At 44.7% G+C, this 21689-nt stretch overlaps 2 protein-coding genes across 5 annotated transcripts in view; one reads left to right on the top strand and one right to left on the bottom strand.

Moving 5' to 3' along the window:
• PTPN11 (protein tyrosine phosphatase non-receptor type 11) overlaps positions 1-10989 on the bottom strand; it is a 50287-nt gene extending 39298 nt beyond the window's left edge. For 2 of the 4 annotated variants that reach the window (XM_075898750.2, XM_075898752.2), the window contains exon 1: positions 9992-10165. In XM_075898750.2, the coding sequence (XP_075754865.1) occupies positions 9992-10005 (14 nt within the window). In that variant the 5' untranslated portion in view covers positions 10006-10165. Of the gene's footprint in view, positions 1-425; positions 608-9991; positions 10166-10861 lie in introns of those variants that run through there. The other 2 variants (XM_075898753.2, XM_075898751.2) reach the window with 2 other exon arrangements.
• A 1035-nt stretch (positions 10990-12024) lies between these two features.
• On the top strand, positions 12025-20262 carry RPL6 (ribosomal protein L6). Its single transcript, XM_075898754.2, has 6 exons — positions 12025-12213; positions 12310-12408; positions 16218-16361; positions 19180-19228; positions 19379-19563; positions 20069-20262. The coding sequence occupies exons 1-6, from the start codon at positions 12049-12051 to the stop codon at positions 20219-20221; spliced, it is 795 nt and encodes a 264-aa protein (XP_075754869.2). The 5' UTR covers positions 12025-12048; the 3' UTR covers positions 20222-20262.
• Positions 20263-21689: the final 1427 nt, after the last annotated feature.

The following is a 21689-nucleotide window of genomic DNA, read 5'->3' as shown; positions in this document are numbered from 1 at the left end:
TTTTCATATCACCAGTTAAAAGTAGGTTTTGTTTGACATATCACTGAGACCCTCTCATAAGAGATTATCATAAAAGTGAAAATACTATAGCCACTTTACTGGAAACTGTTTATTTCAGAAGAGACATGATAAAAAGTATATAAAACAAAATGGCATACAGCGGGCAAGTCAAGCACTTGGGTTCATCCTCTCATAACACAGTGAAGTCACATTCAGTGAAACTGAAAGACAACTATTAAGAACAAATACACACACTCCTCGTGATCATTATACACATAACTTATATAACTGGGTGCCACTGGAATCCATGGAGACCTAAAGCTTAATAGGACTGAAGAAAAAATTAAAAACATATATAACAATATTGAAAACCTCCCAAGTAACATTAAGACAGTTTTATTTTAAAAGTAAAAATAGAACAAAACCTCATGCTTCAGGGCATTAATTGATCATCGACTGATGGCGGGAGGTGTCAGGAAGAAACTTCCCTTGTGGACAAATTATTCCACAATTGTCCAAAATATAGCTTTCTTGCACCCTCTTCTGAAGTATCTGGTACTGGCCAGTGTCACAGATTTGCTGCCTAACTAGATGGAGCAATGCTCTGATCTAGTCTATCAATTCCTATGGTCCTAAAATATAACACTCTTTAAATACAAAACACAGAGGAACATCATATTGGTTTTCACCACCCACAAGCAGCCTCCTGAATGACAAACAGTGCATCTCACTGGAGGAGAGCCATATATGGCCTTTATTTATAACTGAAGAGTCCTGCCTCACCACCTATGGCATTACATTTAAGCAGACTTATTCTTAGGGGTTTAGTTAACAATCCATGTTTTGCATATCGCCACACAAGTTTTATTCCACTGCTGCCATAAAGAAGTAATGCAATATTAAGATGACCAGCAGCTCTACCACCCACAAACACCTGCCAGGGATGGTCTAGATAAGAGTCTTGCCATGAGTGTAGAGCAGTGGTTCTCAAACTTTTTGGCCCATGGCCCACCTGGCTCAATGCAACCCTTTCTGTGGACTACCACCTGCTAATGGAAACTCACCAATAGTTATATAATTATGCTTGAGCCATTTTGCTAGTGCAGCAGCTAGGGAGAATAGTTTAATTTAATCAGTAAGAAAGGGAATATTATTATTAATTATTATTATTATTATTATTAAGCGCTTTAACTTTCTCATGTTAGTTTATCAAACTTCATTTTAAGTAAAATATTAAAGTATGTCCAACACAAAAGGTTCTAAAGTTTTCTTTATTTATGGCAGGGGTGGGGAAACTTTTTTGGATCAGAGGCCACTGACCCACAGAAAAATCAGCTGGGGATCACACAAGTGAGAAGCAAAAAAACCCCTCAACCCTCACTGATGTGCCCCCCGAAGACACCGCACTCCTCTGGCACTGCATCTCTATAGGGAAGGAGGAGGAATAGGGAGAACTGACCTTCAGGGCTTCCTATGAGTTGGATTTACTCTTCTGGGGTTTTGGCGTTAGTGGATTTTGTGTGCCCACCAGGTTCCGGAAGAGGGACAAAAATGAGGGGTTCTGTGTGTGGGACAGGGCTCCCAGTGAGCGTGATAGGGAGGAGAGGACAGGAGCTGGGCAGGAGCTGGTGTGCAGGAGAGAGAGAGGGGGTGAGGTCTGGTTGGGAGGCAGGGTGCAGGAGGGAGTGAGGGTGCAAGGCCTGGGTGAGAGGTGGGGTTCAGGAGCAGGCTGGAATTAGGTGTCTGGTGAGGAGAGAGGGGGCAAGAGCAAGGGAACGTGCAGTGTGGGGCCACGAGAGAGGGATCAGAAGAGGGCTGGGGGGAGGATGTCTGACCGGGAGGAGGGTGCAGGAGCAAGGTGAGGGTGTGGTGTCTGGCCAGGGGGAAGAGTTCAGGAATGGACTCAGGGTATAGGGTCTTGGCAGGGGGCAGTGTAGAAGCATGGGAGGGATGCAGGGTCTGGGTGGGGGGGGGCACTTACTTGCTATGGGGAGTGGGAGAGAGATTTGAAGGGGGCACCTGAGCTCGAGCCGCAGACCACTAGTGGTCTGGGGACCACAGTTTGAGAACCACTGGACTAGACAACCTCTTGAGGTCCCTTCCAGTCCTATGATTCAGGAAACTAGAAATGATCTCCAGGCACATGTTTTGTGAACCAAAGAGAGACTGGGATTATTATACTATCAATTTAAGAGAAAATGTGAGGTTTGTATCAGCCCTCACGATTCATTATTTCACTTGGGGCTTTCCTGTACAGGCCAAAGTATGCTCTCTCACAAGGAACAGGCTTAGGGAAATGTAGGTGGAAGTTGATACATACAGATGTGTAGGTTAAAGACACATGAAAATTGCACACATACTAATAAGAGTATCCCTTTTGTCTAAAATTCATTGAGATAATAAAAAAAAATTGGATGAGTTCACCTGCATGCAGAGACTTCGCATGGAAAACCTCTTCCAAAGGAAAAGTGTTCCAGAAAGCTAAACAGAAACTGAATTATAGCTGTAAATGTTAGGGATGTTAAAATGCATACAATTAAATAACTGCTGAAAATTTCAGACATTACATGCGGGACAGCACTTGGCTCCCTGGGAGCTGGTGCACATGGGAAGCCAGTTCAAAAGCTTTTAGGCCAGCTCTCAACCCATATCAGCTTCTGCCTGGCACTCTAGGAGCCTAGTGTTTACAGAGAGCTGGCTCCCCCCATGTAATGGCTCCCATCTGCCTCTCCCCTCCCCCCACGCCACTGCTGCCTCTATACCAGAGGCAGCAGTGTGGGCAGCAGGCAGCTACTCAGGAGCTAGTGCATGCCGGGAGCCAGCTTTTAAGCCAGAACAGTAATTCATCATTTAACACTATATATATGTTTCAGAAAATGATCATGTTAAGTGAAAACATGTTATGCAGGGTCAATTTCCCCACTGAAAATAATGGAAAAGGTGGGGGCTGCATTTCAAGCAGTGGTGTCTGTTGGGACCAGGACATAAGGTTGGAGTTGAAACGGGACTGGGTTACAGCAGGGAGGGGAGGTGTTTGGCTCTGGGAAAGGGAAAGGGAAAGGGAAAGGGAAAGGGAAAGGGAAAGGGAAAGGGAAAGGGAAAGGGAAAGGGAAAGGGAAAGGGAAAGGGAAAGGGAAAGGGAAAGGGAAAGGGAAAGGGAAAGGGGAGAGGGACTGGGTTGGGAGTATGCCCCTGTGATGGGTCTGCCAGCCTGCACTGCGTCCAGCAAGAAGGAGTCAGTGGGGAACGGCAAGCAGCAAACCCTCCACCACTTTGCAGGGAGGCAGGCGAAGCATCGCGCAGCCACCAGCCTGCAAGCAGGGGCAGAGGAGAGGGGGCAAGGCATCCGACGAGGGGAGTCAGCAGGGAATGGCACGACGAGTGGCGAACCCTCTGCTGCTTTGCAGGGAGGCAGGGGAAGCCCCATGCAGCCGCTGGCAGGGGGCCGGCTGGAGAAATCATGTTATTCCAGGGACGGTCGTGTAATTCAAAAAACGTTCCCTAAAAAAAATCGTGCTATTGCAAAAACGTGTTAAGCGGGCATGTGTTAAATGAGGAATTACTGTACCGGGAGCCTGCGTGTAACTGTGGCCATTAACCAGCCCAGACACATTGGTTAGCCATTTACTTGGTTACACTTTCACATCCTTAGTAAATATCTACTACTTCAATTACCCTTTTAATTAAAGCATAACTCTGATTCCCATGGCATAGCTGTGGCATAAAAGAAACTATACCCAAGTGGATGTCTGAGGGGAACTTCCAGTTTAACCAGACATGTTTTAAAAGCTGGAAAACTAAAAGCTCCGCTGCCACCCAGATGGTCAAGACAGAACACAAAACAAAATACAGCACTGTCACAGAATGCAAAATGATGAACAGTGTGCAACAATTTGTTTGTAGTGGCTTTGCCAGGTTACTTTCTTGAGTTTTTATTTTCACCTCAACTCTTCAAATTAAAGTCTTCCTAGACATTTGAAAGACTTTGTTTTGTAACTACTATAAATCATTCATCATGGGACATATGCACTATCTTTATTGAGAAAGCAGAAGAATGCACTGATCTTGAAAAACTCAGTGAGTTCTTTGCTGAGTATAGCAAAACAGACACTTGGCTGCTTTGCAGAAATCTACTCTGTCACGCTTATAAAAATACTATAACAAAAAAATTTACACAGTTTTTTCTGATTACTCTGAACATAAATCTAAATTTTGCTGTAAGCTGCCATAAGAGAAAACTAGGAAAACAGAAAACTAAGTGCATGTTTAAACAGAGGGAAGCCACTTTCCTCTTTTGATTGGTTCAGCAATTCTTGAAAAACAGCTTAAATTGAGAAAGCCTTGTTATTATTCCTATAATATAATATTCCATTCTCCTAGAGCCCTGGGCACTTAAGAAATTTGGTAGCTGCATCTGTACTAGGGATGTTTAACATGTGGGCCTAATTGTGTACAGCTAAGCAAAGCTTATAGGTGTAGAACTCAGTAACACTCTACATGAACGGGGAAAATGTAAATTTCAAGGAGAGAAAGTGCATGTGGTATACAGAGAGACACAGGACCAAAACTAGGATGAAATTTAAGAAAAGAAAAACATTTCAGAATGTCAAGGAAAGTTTACTGATGGGGAAATGTATTGATCTTTAGAATAACATGCCAAAAGAAGCAGTGTAAACTCCACTGCCTGGGATTTTAATAACTAAGTTAGACTAGACACTGGAAACATACTACTGTATAAGGAACAACCGGGTGGTGGAGAAAACTCTGAAGCAGTTATGAGGTTTCCCCACAAACCCATCCCACTAGATAACTTCTGTGAGAAGCAATAACTTTAAAATATTGCCATGCATGTGTTTTTAATATATGTGGGATTTAAGTGAAGACTGTATTGAACTTAAGTTATAATTACAAAAAGAAAAGTATAGATACAGGAATGTGAATATACTGGAATCAGTGGTACAAGCATACCCCATGCAGAACTTCCATTCACTTCACTGTGAGTTTCCACACACAGTAATTGCAACATCCAGTCCTACAAATACACAAATATACATCCCACTGTATTACTAGTTAGAGACATAATATAAAGTTATGCCAAGGACAATATATCTCAGTGAATAGAAGAAGCCATAATAAAACATATTTGAAATTTTGTTATGGAATCATGAAAAAGATTATCAAAGGAGTATCTTCCTTCCTGTAGCTCACCAAACACAGTATATCTGGGAAAGAAACTAAGTTTTTGCACGTTGTAACTTCTGTTCTAATGGTAACTGGTTCTCCTGCCCTCTCATCCTTGTATTTTTGGCATTGAGTAGGAAGATGCATTTGTCAACCACTCCAAATAGAAAGAAATGGGGGTGTTAGTGATCTATGGTAAATGGTTCCGGACCGGTGATCAGGATTACTTCATTTGGCATATTGCCACCATATTTATACTTTTGAACCATGGTGGCCACATCCTTTCCAACACTGGGAGGAGAGCAGAGAGGATTGCACAGACACAAATAGGAGCAGCATAAACCCCATAAAGGATTTTCACTTACTTTTCCTTTAATAGGAATGGAATGCATTTTAGATTCTTTTTTACTTTCCTTTTCCAGCTCTGTTCTATGCAGACTCCAGAGTTACTCCTAATGTAAAACTGACAAAAAACCTATAATGCAATCAAAACCAATACATAGGAAAATATTCTATTTCTGCCCACAGGTGAGAACAGATGGTTTAATGTTCCCCAAATCAATCATGATTTAATAGTTTCAACCACATGGCATTCTAGATCAGTTATCATTTTATGAGAAGGTAAAAATGTTAGTGGAAAGAAAACCAGTGAGACACTCAAACATCAATTACAGCAAGAACGATGGGCTACCAGATAAGCAGAAAGCCTTTTCCAAGAGTATATGGGAAGGGTTAAATATGTCCATTTTAGATACAAAAAAAGCAGGGATTAGAAGGTTTAGGACAGGGTGGGGCTGCTTTTGAGTTGGTGGCCACTGACCCACAGGCACTTCAACAGGAGGCCACACACAAGTGAGAAGCAAAAAAACCAACCTCCTCACTGATGTGGTCCCAGACTGAGAAGGAGAAAGACACTCCCCACATTTCTCTCACACACCAGAGCCCGGGATGGGAGAGGCCAGTAGATTGTGTGCTCCAACCCCACAGGAAAGTTGGAGCACCTGCATAGGCTCCCTAATGCTGGGGGGAGAGCCCGGAGTCTTAGGGGATGGATCCAGGCAAGCCTTGTTTAGGGCATTCTTGAATTATACACTACTTTAAAAGTATATTTTTCTTTTCTTATTAATCAGCACAATTTGGGGAGTGGAAGTGAGAGAAACAAAGTACCAATTTACCATCCTGAAAGAAAAACAAAATCAGTATGCTTCTTCTTTTCATAATTGGGCAAGTCAGATCTCTATTTTGATTGCAGAACAAATTAGAGTGCTTCAAGATTTTGGCTGACACCTAGGGTATGTCTAGACTACATGCCTCTGTCGCCAGAGGCATGTAGATTAGGCTACCAGACATAGGAAAATGAAGCGGCGATTTAAATAATCGCCGCTTCATTTAAATTTACATGGCTGCTCACTGAGCCGACAAACAGCTGATCAGCTGTTTGTTGGCTCAGCAGGATAGTCTGGACTCACGGGTGTCGACATCAAAGGCATTTGTCGACCACCCAGGTATACCTCATCCCAGGAGGCATACCTGGGTGGTCGACAAATGCCTTTGATGTCGACACCCGCATGTCCAGACTATCGCGCTGAGCCGACAAACAGCTGATCAGCTGTTTGTCGGCTCAGCGCTGCAGCCGTGTAAATTTAAATGAAGCGGCGATTATTTAAATTGCCGCTTCATTTTCCTATGTCTGGTAGCCTAATCTACATGCCTCTGGCGACAGAGGTATGTAGTCTAGACGTACCCCTAGACACATCAGGAAGACAGTGACTTTCAGTTTAATTATTCCTACTTATAAGTTCATTGGTCTGTCTGCATATCTAGTTTTTGTTCACTCTCTCTTATGAGCTCCTTTTAATTTCAACTTTTGAATAAGTTAAAGGGCTAATTCTCAAGAGTCAGATAGTAAGAAAAGACAGTAAAATGGGCACTTAACACAGAAATATATATTTAGGCTTTATTTTAAAACAAGGTCGGAAAGGGTCACTGAAATGAATAAAAAAAATAAACACTTATGATTCCTTCCCTCAATTTCAATTTTAAAATTTCCCTCCGACTTAAAATATCCATCCAAGCTGTTAGAGATCCAGACACAACAACATAGTGGTAGGAGGGAAGGGAACCCTGAAATGAAATTGACAGGGCAAGAGCCTGTCAGCAGGCCAAATCCCGCTCACCTAGGCTCTTATATCTAGCCCATGCAGCAGTTCTCAGCCCCGCCCCTTAACGCTTAGCCTGGGAGTCAGGGACACATGAGCCCTTTCAATTACTTCTATTTAAAAGGCTTCCGCCTTCCTGGTGGCTCCTAAGGCACAAGTACAGGAGCCCTTTCAACTGCTTCTATTTAAAGGGCTTGCTCCTTCCCAGAGGCTGCTAAGGCACAAGCCCCTTAAATAGAAGCAGTTGAAGGGGTCATAGCTCCCGGCTTTGCCTAGAAACTGCAGGGGAGGTGCAAGCTCTTACACTTGTTTCTATTTAAAGGCCCTGCCCCTTCCACCAGAGGCCCCACAACCACTTTGAAAATTTGTGAAGAGGCCACTCCAATCTAGCTTCATCATTTTAAACTGAAAAACAAAAAGTAAACAAGTATCAGGAGTAGCCATATTAGTCTGCATCTGCAAAAGCAACAAGGAGTCTAATGGCACGTTAAAGCAAGAGTAGAGAACCTTTTTAGGGTTGGGAGACACTGATCCACAGAAAAATCAATTGAGGGCTGCACACAAGTAAGAACCCAAAAAAACCCAAACCAAAAACAAAATCCACTACTCACTGACGTGGCCAACTGAAAAGGAAAAATACACTTCCCACATTCCCCTTGCACAACAGAGCCTAGAGAGGCCCAGCTTAGTAGATCATAGAATACTACAACAGAAAGGGACCTCCAGAGATCATCAAGTCCAGTCCCTTGCCCTCACAGCAGGACCAAGCATGGTCTATATCATCCCTGAAAGATGATAGAAATGTAGCTGTGTTAGTCTGGTGTAGCTGAAACAAAATACAGGACTATGTAGCACTTTAAAGACTAACAAGATAAATAACCTAATAAACCATCTTGTTAGTCTTTAAAGTGCTACATAGTCCTGTATTTTATCCCTGAAAGATGTCTGTCTAACTTGCTCTTAAGTATTTCCAGTGATGTAGATTTCATAATCCCCTCTATACAATTTGTTCCAGCGTTTAACCACCCAGACAATTAGGAAGTTTTTCCTAATGTCCAACCTAAAGCTCGCTTGCTGCAGTTTAAGTCCATAACTTCCTATCCTATCCTCAGAGGCCAAGGAGAACAATTTGCCCCATCCTCTCTGTGACACCCTTTAGATACTTGAAAACTGCTATCATGTCGCTTCTTCTCTTTTCTAAACTAAACAAGTCCAATTCTTTAGTCTTCCCTCATAGGTCATGTTTTCTAGACCTTTAATCATTTCTGTTGCTCTTCTCTGGCCCTTCTCCAATATCTCCACATCTTTCTTGAAATATGGTGCCCAGAACTGGACACAATACTCCAACTGAGGCCTAATAAGCGCAGAGAAGAGCAGAGGAATTACTTCTCGTGTCTTGCTCACAACACTCCTGTTAATGCATCCTAGAATCAGGACGGCTTTTTTTTTTTTTTTTTTTTTTTTTTTTTGCAATAGTGTCACACTGTTGACTCATATTTAGCTTCTGGTCTACTATGACCTCTAAATCCCTTTCTAGATTTGTATGTGCTCTTCTGTGGTGGGATGGGGAAGGGAGGGATTGGAGTACCAGCCCAGGCTCCCCAATGCTGGGAGGAGCATCTAGCCTCCGGGACTTAGCTTCCCTAGCCTTAGGATTAAAGGCTAACAGATTTATTTGGGCATAAACTTTTGTGGGGTAAAACCCATTTCCTCAGATAAGTTAGAGTGGAATTACAGAGGCAGACATTAATATACTAGCACAAGAAAAGAAGGGAGTTACCTTATCAAGTGGAGGACTGGTACTCACTAGCCCAATTCAGTCAGGGTGGATGTAGCCCACTCCTGACAGCTGATGAGGAGGTGTGAATACCAAGGAAGGGATGCTCAAATAAATATGTTAGTCTTTAAGGTGACACAGGACTCCTTGTTGTTGTTTTTTAAAAGTAATCAGAGTAAAGCAAATCAGATTTTTAAAAATACTGTCAGGTTTCATAACCAAAGGATTCACATAGAGGTAAAAATTCAAATATTTCTCTCTTGATAGTGCTCCTTGAATTCAATTACTATGATAAGATTACCGGGGGGGGGGGGGGGGGACGGTAGATAAAATACACGGAAAAATGTATTTGCAAACAATAAACTAGAACCTTTTACAAAGTAAAAATGAGACGGGGGGGGGGGGGAGACACACACATCAAACCCAAATTTGATTGAGTTTTTTCCATTCTAAACCCTAACCATGTTGCAGGTGTTTGGAAGGAGACCACAGGCTGCTTCGCGACAGGCGAAGCCCCCTAAAGCATCAGCTCGCCTGCTGATAACTGTCAGAGCGGATTCAGCCTTTAATTCCCTGAGCCGCACATTCCCTAAGGCCTCTGCTGCTCACGCCCGCTGCCCCCCGGCACGAACCCTCCCTGCCCTGGCGCGCCAGGCGGCCGGGGCCCCGGGATACATTCAACCGTGATGTGACAGGGCGAGCCCCGGCCTCCCCCGGATCACACCCGGGGGTGATTTCGCCTCCTCATTAGCCGCAGCAGGAGGAGGGGGGCTCGCCCCACCTCGGGGGGTCTCTGCCGCCCCCCGCCGGGCCCCTGGCTCCAAATGGGACCCCGCCCCCCTGCAGGAGCAGCTGGCCCCGATTCCCGCCTCACCTCCGCGATGTCATCTTCGCCTGCAGCTGCCCGTCCCCCCGAGTCTCAGCCTCTCACGGGGGAGGGGGAGGGGGGACGACTCCTCGCCCGGCGGGACGCGGCCTGCGAGGAGCGTGAAAAGCAGCCGCCGCCAGGCCGCGGAGACACAGAGCCTCGGCGCAGCCTGGCCGACGTCATCTGCCTGCGACCGGCCCAGCCTCCATGGGTGCGGGCGGGGCGCTGTCTGGTGCCCGCTCCGCGCGCTCGCAGCACCCCGCCTCGCGGGCAGCGTGCAACTCAGAGAGCTGCGCAGCCCGGGAGCTCTGCTGGCCAGAGGGATCTGCGTGCAATGATGGCTGGATGATTTAGAGATACTATTAACTTGATTGTAAGGCGTTTTAAAATCTGTCCGCTTGCTGACAACTCCTTTTTTTAAAGGGTGCTATTTTAAAAACAAAACTCTTCCAAACTATAAGGCATCTATCTGCTCCCCCGTTGGCGTCATCGTACTGCATAAGAGAGGAACCATAACTAACGCTCAACAAAATACCCAGTATACTACACTCAAAATGCTCTCGAAAGTAAATAAACTTAGCAAGAAAGTTACCCCCCTCCCCTCGATCTCTTTCATTTGTGGGGATTACATATTAGAGTAGGTACAATTGTTGTCTGCAATTGTGTTTTAAGTGAATGGTGTCACCTTAAGTAACCTTTATAAAATTACGTTTATTATTAATCAAAGGCCCCAATTCTGCAGATTTACGCAACTTAGCTTTTACGAGTTCCAGCTAGTGAAGTTAAATACTTAGCTATTTGCAACATGGTAGGAGGGAATGTAAGTCATCTGCACAACCAAGAACAGAACCCATAAGTCCTGTAACGAACACATACCTCCTTCTCCATCCCCCGGCCAAAATCCACTCAGGCTCCCTCGGGACCAACTCCCTTTACCCCATTCTGTAACTACTGTAGATGGTAAGAGTCCTCCCTCTGACCCAGAGCTTGACACTCCCTCCGTAGCGAGACCTATAGCCAACCAGCAACCCTTTACAGGCTACAGACTACATCTCCCAGCGTGCACCTGGAGTGTACGGAGTGACGTCAGACGCTGGACTCGTTTTAGGGCCGGGTTCCCGGATATTGCTCCCTTTCTCTTCTGGGAAGGTAAGAATGGCGGAGTGGTGGCCTTGTTGCTGGGGAGTCGTTGCTGCCATCCGCCGCCATCCACCCCGAGGAGGCTCTACAGGGCCGGCGAGGCCTGCTCGATGGCTCTAGGGGCCCCGGATGCATGTCAATGGGCGTGTATGCGCGGAGCCGGCGGGCCCTGGTGACTCCGGGGAGTGTAGGCCGCGGTTGGCGCGCTGTGGTGACTGTGTAACTGGGGAGCCGGCAGCTACCGCAGCAGATTGAATAGGCCCTTGGGTGGGAAGGTGATCCTTGGAGTCCTTCTCCGGCGCGGTGACCAGCAGGTTGGGAGCCTCCAAAGCGCAGCCCCAGCCCCGCAGGTCAGCAGCCGTTTGGTTCGAAGCGATTAAAAGTGATCCAGCCAGAGCAGATCGCGTGTGGGCCCAGAGAGGGGGATGCCTTCCTTCGCCTGGCTGTGCTCCCTGCCAGTAAAATCCTTTCTGAGCCTTGCCTAGCCCAGGGACTCGCAGAGTGGGTAAAAGCCCAAGCTGCTATATGGCTATGGCCTCTAACACTTCCCTCGATGGGCTATCATGTAACTGCAGCCCCCATTTTGTGTATGCATTTTCCTCTTCTCTGAGTGAGACTTCAGTGTTAGTACATGGAACTTATGATATAGATGGACTTGTGTTACGAGCCAGGTGCAGTGGATAAGGTGGCCTGTGCATCTTGATTAAGCTCCATTTAGTTTAGGTGGCTTTGATGGGAGAGGGAATAGTAAATAGAGCCAGATGGTCTCAAGAGCACTGTAGGAACATGATGGGTTTTGAAAGCACTCGTCTGGACATCGGGTTAAAGTATAATTTGCTTTTGTTCTTTGCAGCCATTCCATTTTTTTGCCCTGTGCACTTTGTTTTAACACCTCGCTAATGCTTTGTTTTGATATTTGGTAGATGGCAGGCGAGCAAAAGGCAGGTGTGAAGAAGGCAAAGAAGCCTAAAAAGCACCATGCAAGTCGTAACCCGGTGCTGGCCCGAGGAATTGGGAAATATTCCCGATCAGCAATGTATGCCAGAAAAGCCATGTACAAGCGCAAGTATGAGGCACCAGAAACGAAGGTATAAAGGGAATGAATTTCCACATTGGACTAAATACATTGTGTATCAAACTTTCACAAGTTAACTTGCTTGGAATTTATTGTTTGCTGTCCGTAGATAGAGAAGAAAAAGAGGGAGAAAGCACCTGCTACCCTCACGAAACCAGTTGGTGGAGATAAGAATGGAGGCAACCGTGTGGTAAAAGTTCGTAAAATGGTAAGAATAAACTAATGAAAAAAGTAAATTACACAAGAATTTTGTCCTGCTAAATGCTGAACTACAGAGTTGCATTGATGTATGAGACAACAGAATGTACTTTTTAGTAGTCTGTAATCATAGAACTGGAAGGGATTTCAAGAGGTCACTGAGTCCAGTCCCCTGCCCTCACTGCAGGACCAAGCACTGTCTGTATCAGGGAAAGGGGACTCCATGGACAGAATCTGGCCCAGGGAGGCCCTACAGCTCCCCCACCCCCGGCCAATTAGGGCCTGGGGGTAGAGGAGCGCATGAAACTTCCTCCTGCCCTGTAAGGAGCGCATGGTACTTCGAAGTGCTGCACTCTGGGGCAGGGGGAAGGCAAAGGAAGCTTTGCACAGCTCCCCCAAGCCCTGATTGGCCTGGGGGTGAAGGAGTGTGCTAAGCTCTTCTCTGGACCTTCTCCAATGTCTCCACATCTTTACTGAAATGTGGTGCCCAGAACTGGACACAATACTCCAATTGAGGCCTAATCAGGGTAGAGTAGAGCGGAGAATGACTTCTTGTGTCTTGCTCACAGCACTCATGTTAATATGCGTCCCAGAATCATGTTTGCTCTTTCTCTTTTTTTTTTTTTTTTTTTTTTTTTTTTGGCAACATATCACACTGTTGACTCCTATTTAGCTTATAGTCCGCTATAACCCCTTTATCCCTTTCTGCTGTATTCTTTCCTAGACCGCCATTTCTCATTCTGTATGTGTAAAACTGATTGAGCCTTCCTAAGTGGAATACTTTACATTTGCCCTTATTAAACTTCATCCTATTTACGTCAAATCATTTCTCTAGTTTGTCCAGATCATTTCAAATTATGACCAGATCCTCCAAAGCACTTGCAGCCTCTCGCAACTTGGTATCATCTGCAGACTTCATAATTGATGAAGATAATGGACCAAACAAGTCCCAAAACAGACCCCTAGAGAACCCCACTTGTTATGCCCTGCCAGCATGATTGTGAACTGTTAATAACTACTCTCTGCAAACAGTTATCTAGCCAGTTATGCACCCAATTTATAGTAGCTCCTTCTAGGTTGTATTTCCCTATTTTATTGATAAGATGGTCATGAGAGACCATGTCAAATGCCTTAGAAAAGTTTAGGTATGCTATGTCCATAGCTTCCTTATTCACAAGTCTTGTTATCCTATCAAAGAAAACTGTCAGATCTGTTTGCCGTGATTTGTTCTTTACAAATCCATGTTGGCTGTTACCTTATCACCTTACTGTTTTCCAGATGTTTGCAGTGGGGATTTAAGCAACTAGTTGCTAGTTTCTTCCCCCTCCCTCTATTACAGAGGCAGCAAGGGAGGGATGATGGGGTGAGCTGGTTTCCTCCTGTTCCATGGGATGGAGCAGGGGCGCAGTGGTGGTGCTTCCTCTTTGAAATCTACATTTCAAAGACTGAAACACCGTGTGGAACCTGGGGCCTACTGGGAGTCCCCTGCTGACTCCAGGCTCTATGTGGGCGCATCCACTTTGAAATGTACATTAGTCCCTGCTAGGGACTCATGTACATTTCAAAGCTGACACGCTGCATGGAACTTGGGCTCCATGCGGGACCTGTGGGCTCCATGCCAGTGCTTCCCCTTTGAAATGCACAAGAGCCCCCACTGGGGCTCTTGTACACTTCAAAGTTGAAACACTGTGGATCACAGGGTCAGTGTTCATGAACTTTTTGTTCATGCCTAGTGTTCACATGGGGATTCACAGCACTGCATCTTGGTGTACACTGCTATTCACACCTGTAGTAAGGATGTTAAATTGCAGTTATCTGACTAATTATGTAGGCATGGGGGTTCTCAAACTGTGATACCATGACCTCCTAAAATGCTAAACGAATGTGTGTGACCAGCCCCTCCCCCACCACCAAAGTTAAGCAAAAAAAAAAAAAAGGGTGGGGGTGGGAGCTAAAGTTAAAAGTGGAACCATTTTGTCCAGTTTGGGACTGCACCCAGCCATTCCCCTGAGCCAGCCCCCCCCCTTCCCCCCAGTAGCCCCCGCATTCCAATGCAATACCTCCTCTCCCTGAGACAGGCATCTTCAGAGTCTGGGAGCCTGCTCCAATCTAATCCCCCACAGAGCCAGGCAGGAGGAAACTCTTACTTTTAAAGTGGCTGCTCCTGAAGCCTGGCTTGGCTGCCTCAGCTCACAGTGTGTAGGGGAGGTATCACATGGCCAGCTGCCAATCTCTGCTGCTCACGTTGGCCAGAGCAGCACAAACTCTGGCGCCCAGCAACTGCCCCCCCTTCATTAGACTCCGTGGTGCTCCTCAGTCCCCTGCCAGACATGGCAGGGGAAAATTGTCCCTGCTGGGCTTCTGTCCAGTACTTCATGGGTTTTTACCAGATGGATCCCATGGGGAAAGACAATTTTGTTCAAGGAAAAAACCGGCTCCAGCTGCGACTCTCCCTGTAAGTTGGGGGTCGCAACCCACAGTTTGAGAAACACTGATGTAGGCAACATAATTTGATACATGATTTATCGATAAGGGCCGCTGTGCTTATCAGGTAGTCAACTACTTGCTAAAATCCCTAGTCTATAATGCAGAATATGGCAGTGTAAACATAGCCTGAGTCAGAGAACATGAACAGTTTAATTGTATTAAATATCAGTTAATTGAATGGTTGATTAACCTCCTGAATTCTTATTTGGTTACTCAGTAGACTTGGGAGTGGGGCTCCCAAGGAGCCCCTTGCCACTCTTCACTGCTACTTCTGTAAGAGGTAGCAGCATGGGGTGCCATGTGGGAACTGGTCCACTAGGGGAGCCAGTTTAAAAAACAGCTTCCCTCATGGACTAGCATTGCTGCCTCTGATAAAGAAATGCAGAACCACAGTGGGGGTAGGTCCTGAACCTGCTGTGAGCCAGGATTGAGCTGGGGTGCTGGCCAACCTGCTGAAAAATTTCCTGGTGAAGGTAGGAGAAATGCATGTAGTCTGTAGCATTAACCTATGAGCTTAGGCTAATCGGTTAATTGACTATGCTGTTACATCCCTAGTACAGTTATGGGAAACTACTCCATTCACCATTAAGGAGATTCCCATGGGAATACCCTAACAACCCTCCATGATAAACTAGGTTCCTTGTGTGAATGGGCATAAGCCTATGAATGAGAATCATAGTAGAGCTCCTCTGGCATCTCCTCTCTGGTAAATTGTAAACAATCACACAACTTTTTTCTGTACCATGTAACTGATTATCTACTTGATGTAAAATGTTAGTATACTGCAGGAGTGGAAAACCTTTCTGGGTTGGGGGGCCACTGACACCCTGAAATATTGGCGCTGCACAAACAAAAAAACCTGGGTTTTTTTTGTTTTTTTTTTTTTAATTTGAGACACACTCCCCACATTTACCTAGTAGATTTTGTAGAGCCTCTAGTGTGGGGCCAAAAAGAGGGGTTCACTGTGTTGGAGGAGGCTGCTGAGAAGCAGCCTTGAGGTCTGGGTAGAGCTCAGGAGCAGGCTGGGATGGGAGCCCTAACCCTTGAGGGCTGGATCCAGGCAAGCTGGGGATTTCATCCAGCACCGTGCCTTAGATTGCCCACTTGTGGCCTACTAGAAAGTGAATTCAGTGCACACCATAAAAAATCTGAAGAGGATAGAACAGAACAGGTTTTTCAGGAAAGATAGTCTTCCTATGAAACAAGAAGTGAATCAGTCACTAATGGGGAAGGCTCAGAACTCAGATGAAACTATTTTAGCTAAGCTGACTGATGGATAGTAAAAGTACAGTTTTGGTTAACAATTTGCTGGTTGGTTTTTTTTCCCCCTAGCCTAGATATTATCCAACTGAAGATGTTCCTCGCAAGCTCTTGAGTCATGGCAAAAAGCCCTTCTGCCAACACAAGAGGAAACTGCGGGCTTCTATTACTCCAGGAACTGTTCTGATCATTCTCACTGGTCGCCACAGAGGCAAGGTAGAGAATAATTGTCTTTCATATACTTTTCCATGCTACAACTATTCTTCAACATACTGGATGGCATTTTAGTAAGCATCCCTTTAGGTCTAGCCATACTAACACCATTTTTTTTATAATCTCCCACCCACATCCTTGGAAGACCAACACAGCTGTGTGCTGAGGGGAGGGGAGCTGCTGATAGTAGGGGGCAGGGAAGACTCAGCTGGGCAGCTCTTTGCTGTCCCTGACTCTCCAGGGCTGTGGCCAGGGCCACATAACTCCCCAGCTGTTCTGGGACCGGGATTGCATGGTTGCGGTGGCACGGCTCCTCAGGTGGCTGGGGCTGACACCCAAGAGTAGCTGGGAAGTTGCCATGCAACCGTGCCCCCACCCCCCTTCAGCCCTGAGGAAGGGCTGGAGCTGGGCTAGGGCTGCATGGTAGCTGCTCCCAGGGCAGACAAGGCAGCTGCTAGGCCTGGAGTTTGGGCCTGCCCTGGATTCTGCCTGGCTGTGCCAGTGGGTGTTCATGCTATTTGTGCAACATTATGCAGTGTTGCCATTTTACACTGCAGTGGCACAAAGATAAAGGCAGTGATCTCACTCGTTACTCTCCAGTGTAGGTAAGAGACTCCTTATCTTAGAGCCAATGAAATGTCTCTAGTGCCCCTCTCAGGTACCCTTCTCAATAAAGCTTCCAAAAGGGGCATTTTTGAGGAAAACCAGGAGGTATCCTGGAAAAGCTCTGCCACATCCAAAGAACACATTTGCTTTTCCAGGAAAAAAAAATTATTTGTTAATGAGTGCCATTGTGGCACCCATCTGCACAAGCATACATGACCTCAAAATGGGTGCACAAGACGAAACTCACTAATGGATAGAAAATCTTAGAGGGAGCACTGGAAGTAATCTAAAATGCATGGTTCAGCTGTTTTTGCTTTGGAACCAGGCTTGCAAATCCATGTAGTTCATTCTGTTTAGATAGTTGTATCAGTGCCTTCTTGTACAGTTACCCTACGCGGTCTTATTAAGGATAAGTTCCCTTCAGCACATACACACAGCAATATGCAAGGCAGTGTATTCTAAGTTATCTTGTTACACAGAGCTGGGGGGATGGAGGAGGATAAACACAACTGGTTAAAGGGACCTTTCCATACTATGAAATGTGCTGAGCCATTTGTATACCTCAGGGCTATTCAACTTTGGAAGCCCAGAGGGCCACAGCTTAAGTATAGTTGCATATGTATGCAACTGGCTTCTTTCACACTGACGGGCATGGATACAAAGATTACAGCAAGACAACACAATACATAGGCCCCATTTAAATCAGTTCTGTTGATATTAATAACGTGCAATATTTACCCGATTTCCACCCATATGACAGCACTTTTAATGAGCAACTACAGTCCAGGAGTTGAACCACTAAAATGCATATCAACAGAAGACCATTATATTGACCACTTTTTTGTTTTGGCTCCCATCTGCAGGCTGCAAACCCAAACTTAACCACAGGCTGTGTGTAAAGTAGCCCTAGTCTAATTCTTTATGCACCTTGGTCTTCTATGCTACAATTATGTGTGCAGGGCTCAGGCTTAAGGGTCTGTTTAATAGCGGTGTGTACACATTCAACCTCAAGCAGGAGCTGGAGCTCTGGGATCCTATGAGGTGGGAGGCTCTTGGAGCCAGAGTTATAATGTGTACATAGCAATTAAATACAGGCAGTCCCCGAGATACGTGGATTTGACTTGCGTTGGATCCGCACTTACGAACGGGGCTTTCTCGCAGACAGCGGGACCGCCCAGAGCGCAGCGGTCCAGCCACCTCGACCTCCGGGGCGAGAAAAGCTGCTCCGGGTGCCCCTGGTCTGCTGGGGACTGTCTCCAGCAGACCAGGGACACCCGGAGCAAAGCCTGAGTGGCAGAGGGGTCCCGCACCTCTGAGGCTTTGCTGTGGCAGAGCAATTCTGCCTCCAGCTTCCTGTAGTCAGCCCCTGGTCAGTTTCAGCAGCAGCAGCTGAATCTGGAGCCAGTTCCGACTTACATACAAATTCAACTTAAGAACAAACCTATAGTCCCTATCTTGTACGTAACCCAGGGACTGCCTGTAGCTCCTTAAGCAGAGTCAGCTGCAGGCATCCATTTGCAGTGTAGACATAGCTCTACTAGCTACAGAGTGTAAGGCCATAAGTTTGAACTTTGTACCAATGCAAAACAGAATAAACAATTATACATTCTGACCCAATTATTGTAAAAATTTTAATGTTGGTTTTGATCATCAATGCTTTATATTGAGTTGCAAAACTTTGTGATTCTTTCTAGAAACAAAATGCCACATTCTCACAAGCAGAAACAATACAGCTTTGAAGTGTCTGTATACTATACAGAGCCTAGGATGGCATAGTCCCCTTCTGTGTAGGAAGGAGTGCCACTTCCTTGAACAAAGGGATTATTGGCTTAGCTATGTCAATCAGTGGTAGGAGCAGGGGGGGTTTCCCCATTTCCTTGACTGGCATGTAGACGACATTTTATAAATTAAGTGTAAACAATGCGTTGCTTATACCTCCAATAAGTTAAAAATTGGAAGGACTTGCAAGTTGATTGCCAGGCTTTACCTAATGTAAATCCATTCCCTTTACGAAAGGGTCTGCTTAGGAATGCAATTGTTGGGTCCCAAGCTTGGAACAGTGTGGATTTGATATGCTGTGCCTTTTGCTTTAGTGGCTAAAGTTTGTCTCCCTTGTAGCTTTGGACAAAAATTAAGTCCTGGTATTTTTCCCAAACATCAAACTGCATTTAACATTGTTGGCTGAGACTAATGTCCTATTGTGTTTGGCTTTCAGCGTGTGGTCTTTCTGAAGCAGCTTGCCAGTGGCCTGTTGCTGGTAACAGGTGAGCCTTTTTTCACTCAAGTGTTTAATTCCTGTTGAATTCATTGTAAGTCTGTTCATATCACAAGAAGAAAGTACTGTTTCTCCAGTATTAAGCTCATTCTAAGTTTTGTTTTGTTTTTTCTTTTCTCTCTCTCTCCTGTGCCACCAGGACCTTTGGTTATCAATCGTGTCCCCCTGCGCCGGACTCACCAGAAATTTGTTATTGCCACATCTACCAAGGTTGATATCTCTGGGGTGAAACTTCCAAAACATCTCACTGATGCATACTTTAAGAAGAAGAGGCTGCGTAAGCCCAAACATCAAGAAGGCGAAATCTTTGACACCGAGAAGGAAGTAAGATTAAGAGTTTGTTTTTCCATGAAACACATAGAATGTTTAAGAATTTCTAAGAACATTTGAGAAGAAAGGTTAGAACCACTAAAATGCAGTAATATTACTGCATTTGGAAAAGTGTTGCAGCCATGTTAACTTTTGAGATACAGAGCTTTTCAGACATCACCTCCCACGCTTTCTCTCCCACATCAGGAGGGAAAAATCTTAATATTGCTTTTATCAAAATAACTCCATACTAAGTAGGTGTTTTTACACAAGTTATGGAAGCAGTGTCTATTTCATGGGTACAATCTTATACTGTATACTGAGTTATAAAATGGCCCTGAATTTTTTTAATAGGCATTTCATGGTCTCTTGTGTATATCTGTTGTGTATTATGATCTTTAGAGATTTCATTTGCAGCATAGCATGAGTTGCTTAAAGGAGCTGCTGCTAAATTTAGCTAAAGTTTATTGCTTTTTTTTCAACACAACTGATAAATTAACTCTTGATTTTTGTTCTTCAGAAATACGAGATAACAGAACAACGCAAGGCAGACCAGAAGACAGTGGACTCACAAATCCTGCCAATGATCAAGAAGGTGCCCCAGCTGCGTGGTTACCTGCGTTCTGTATTTTCTCTCTCCAATGGAGTTTACCCTCACAAATTGGTGTTCTAAATTTTTCAGAAAATTTCACATTAAAATTGGGGGAAAACTGAGATTTGTCTTGTTCCAATTATATTTCACTTTGTAATGTGTTGTGCATATCCTAAAGTTTGGATTCAATTAGAAAACTGGTGGTGTTTTTAGTGAGATTTTGAGGAATGTGGCCCTGCATTTTGAACAATAGCAGTTTCTTACACGTGTGCATTTCTGAACACTTTCATCCTATTTAAATTTAAATGATGGTGGGCTTTGTGCTCACTATTTGAAGAATATCCCTACATCTGGCTAGTTCTAGTGATAAATTGGGGTAAACTTTTTCAGGGTTTTTAGACTGTTCTATTTTCCATGTCCTGTCATAAATTGTCTTAATAGACTATTAAACTTCCATGGTATTTTTGCTTTCACCAGTAAAAATAAATTTCCTTATTGATGATGGGGAGGGGTGAGTCCTGGTTTCAAGTTCTGGCTCTGGCCAAAGGGTGGTCTTGCTGAGGGGGTGTTGGACAAATCATCTACTTTCATTTGTTCATGTATAAAGCTTGATCTTACAAAGTACTGAGCACTCTGGTCCTTATCTAACAAACCACTTACGCATTCAAGTATTTCCACAAAAGTTAATTAGACTACTAGAGGTGTTCAGTTAAGCATAAAAGTGCTTGGTATCTGAAGCATTGGACTATTAGGCAGGTATTGTTTCTACCCTCAAAGGTGGATGGAGCTCTTAAAGTAACGTACTGTAATGGCAGGTTATTAAGACTAAAGTAGTCAAAAATGTATACCTTGGCATCTTAGCAAAATACTCTGATCTACTGCTGTCAAATTGGAGTCACCTATGAAATGGCAGCCTAGTCAATGTATTTGTTGCCTCCATGACATTGATTTCTGCAAAATTTTAGAAAATCTTTTTTTATAGACTAGCCCACAGGGTTGCAAAAATAACTTCATATGACCCAGGTCAGGCCATGCAGTAACTCCCTCCCCGAGTCAGAAACATTGTTTCATTGCTGACCATTTTAGCAGATTGAACATGAACTGAGTTTACTGTAGCTCCTAAGGTGTAACAAAAGGATCTATGGCTTGAAGGCTTTACATAGTTTTATTTGTCCCCCAGCCCTCTGACTAAAATTGAATTTCAGTTCTTTACAAAATAACCCTCCTGTTCTAGTCACTATAGAGCTGCCTCTTGCCTTGAGGCAGGCACCTTCCCGATAAAAAGCTGTATGCATTAATAGATATACCAATGACTCCAGGCTTCATTGATGCTAACCATTTAAAATAGGACATTCTATCCAAGTGGAATCGTGCAAAATTTACGTAGTAAAGCTGCCTAAATAGCACCTCTCCCTTGACCAACTTACTAACATTGAGATCTTCTAGAATTCTATGCTTTCTCCCTGAGCAAAGCCCTTGGCTCATATAGCTCTGTTTATTTTGTAACCAGATACATTATTTTACAAATAGCTAAAATTCTGGGTTCCTA

The sequence above is a fragment of the Pelodiscus sinensis genome, chromosome Z (genome assembly GCF_052426305.1).
Source record: "Pelodiscus sinensis isolate ZL-2025 chromosome Z, ASM5242630v1, whole genome shotgun sequence".
NCBI lineage: Eukaryota > Metazoa > Chordata > Testudines > Trionychidae > Pelodiscus > Pelodiscus sinensis.
The sequence above is the reverse complement of the archived record's forward strand: the minus strand, read 5'-3'. Positions and strand labels throughout refer to the sequence as shown.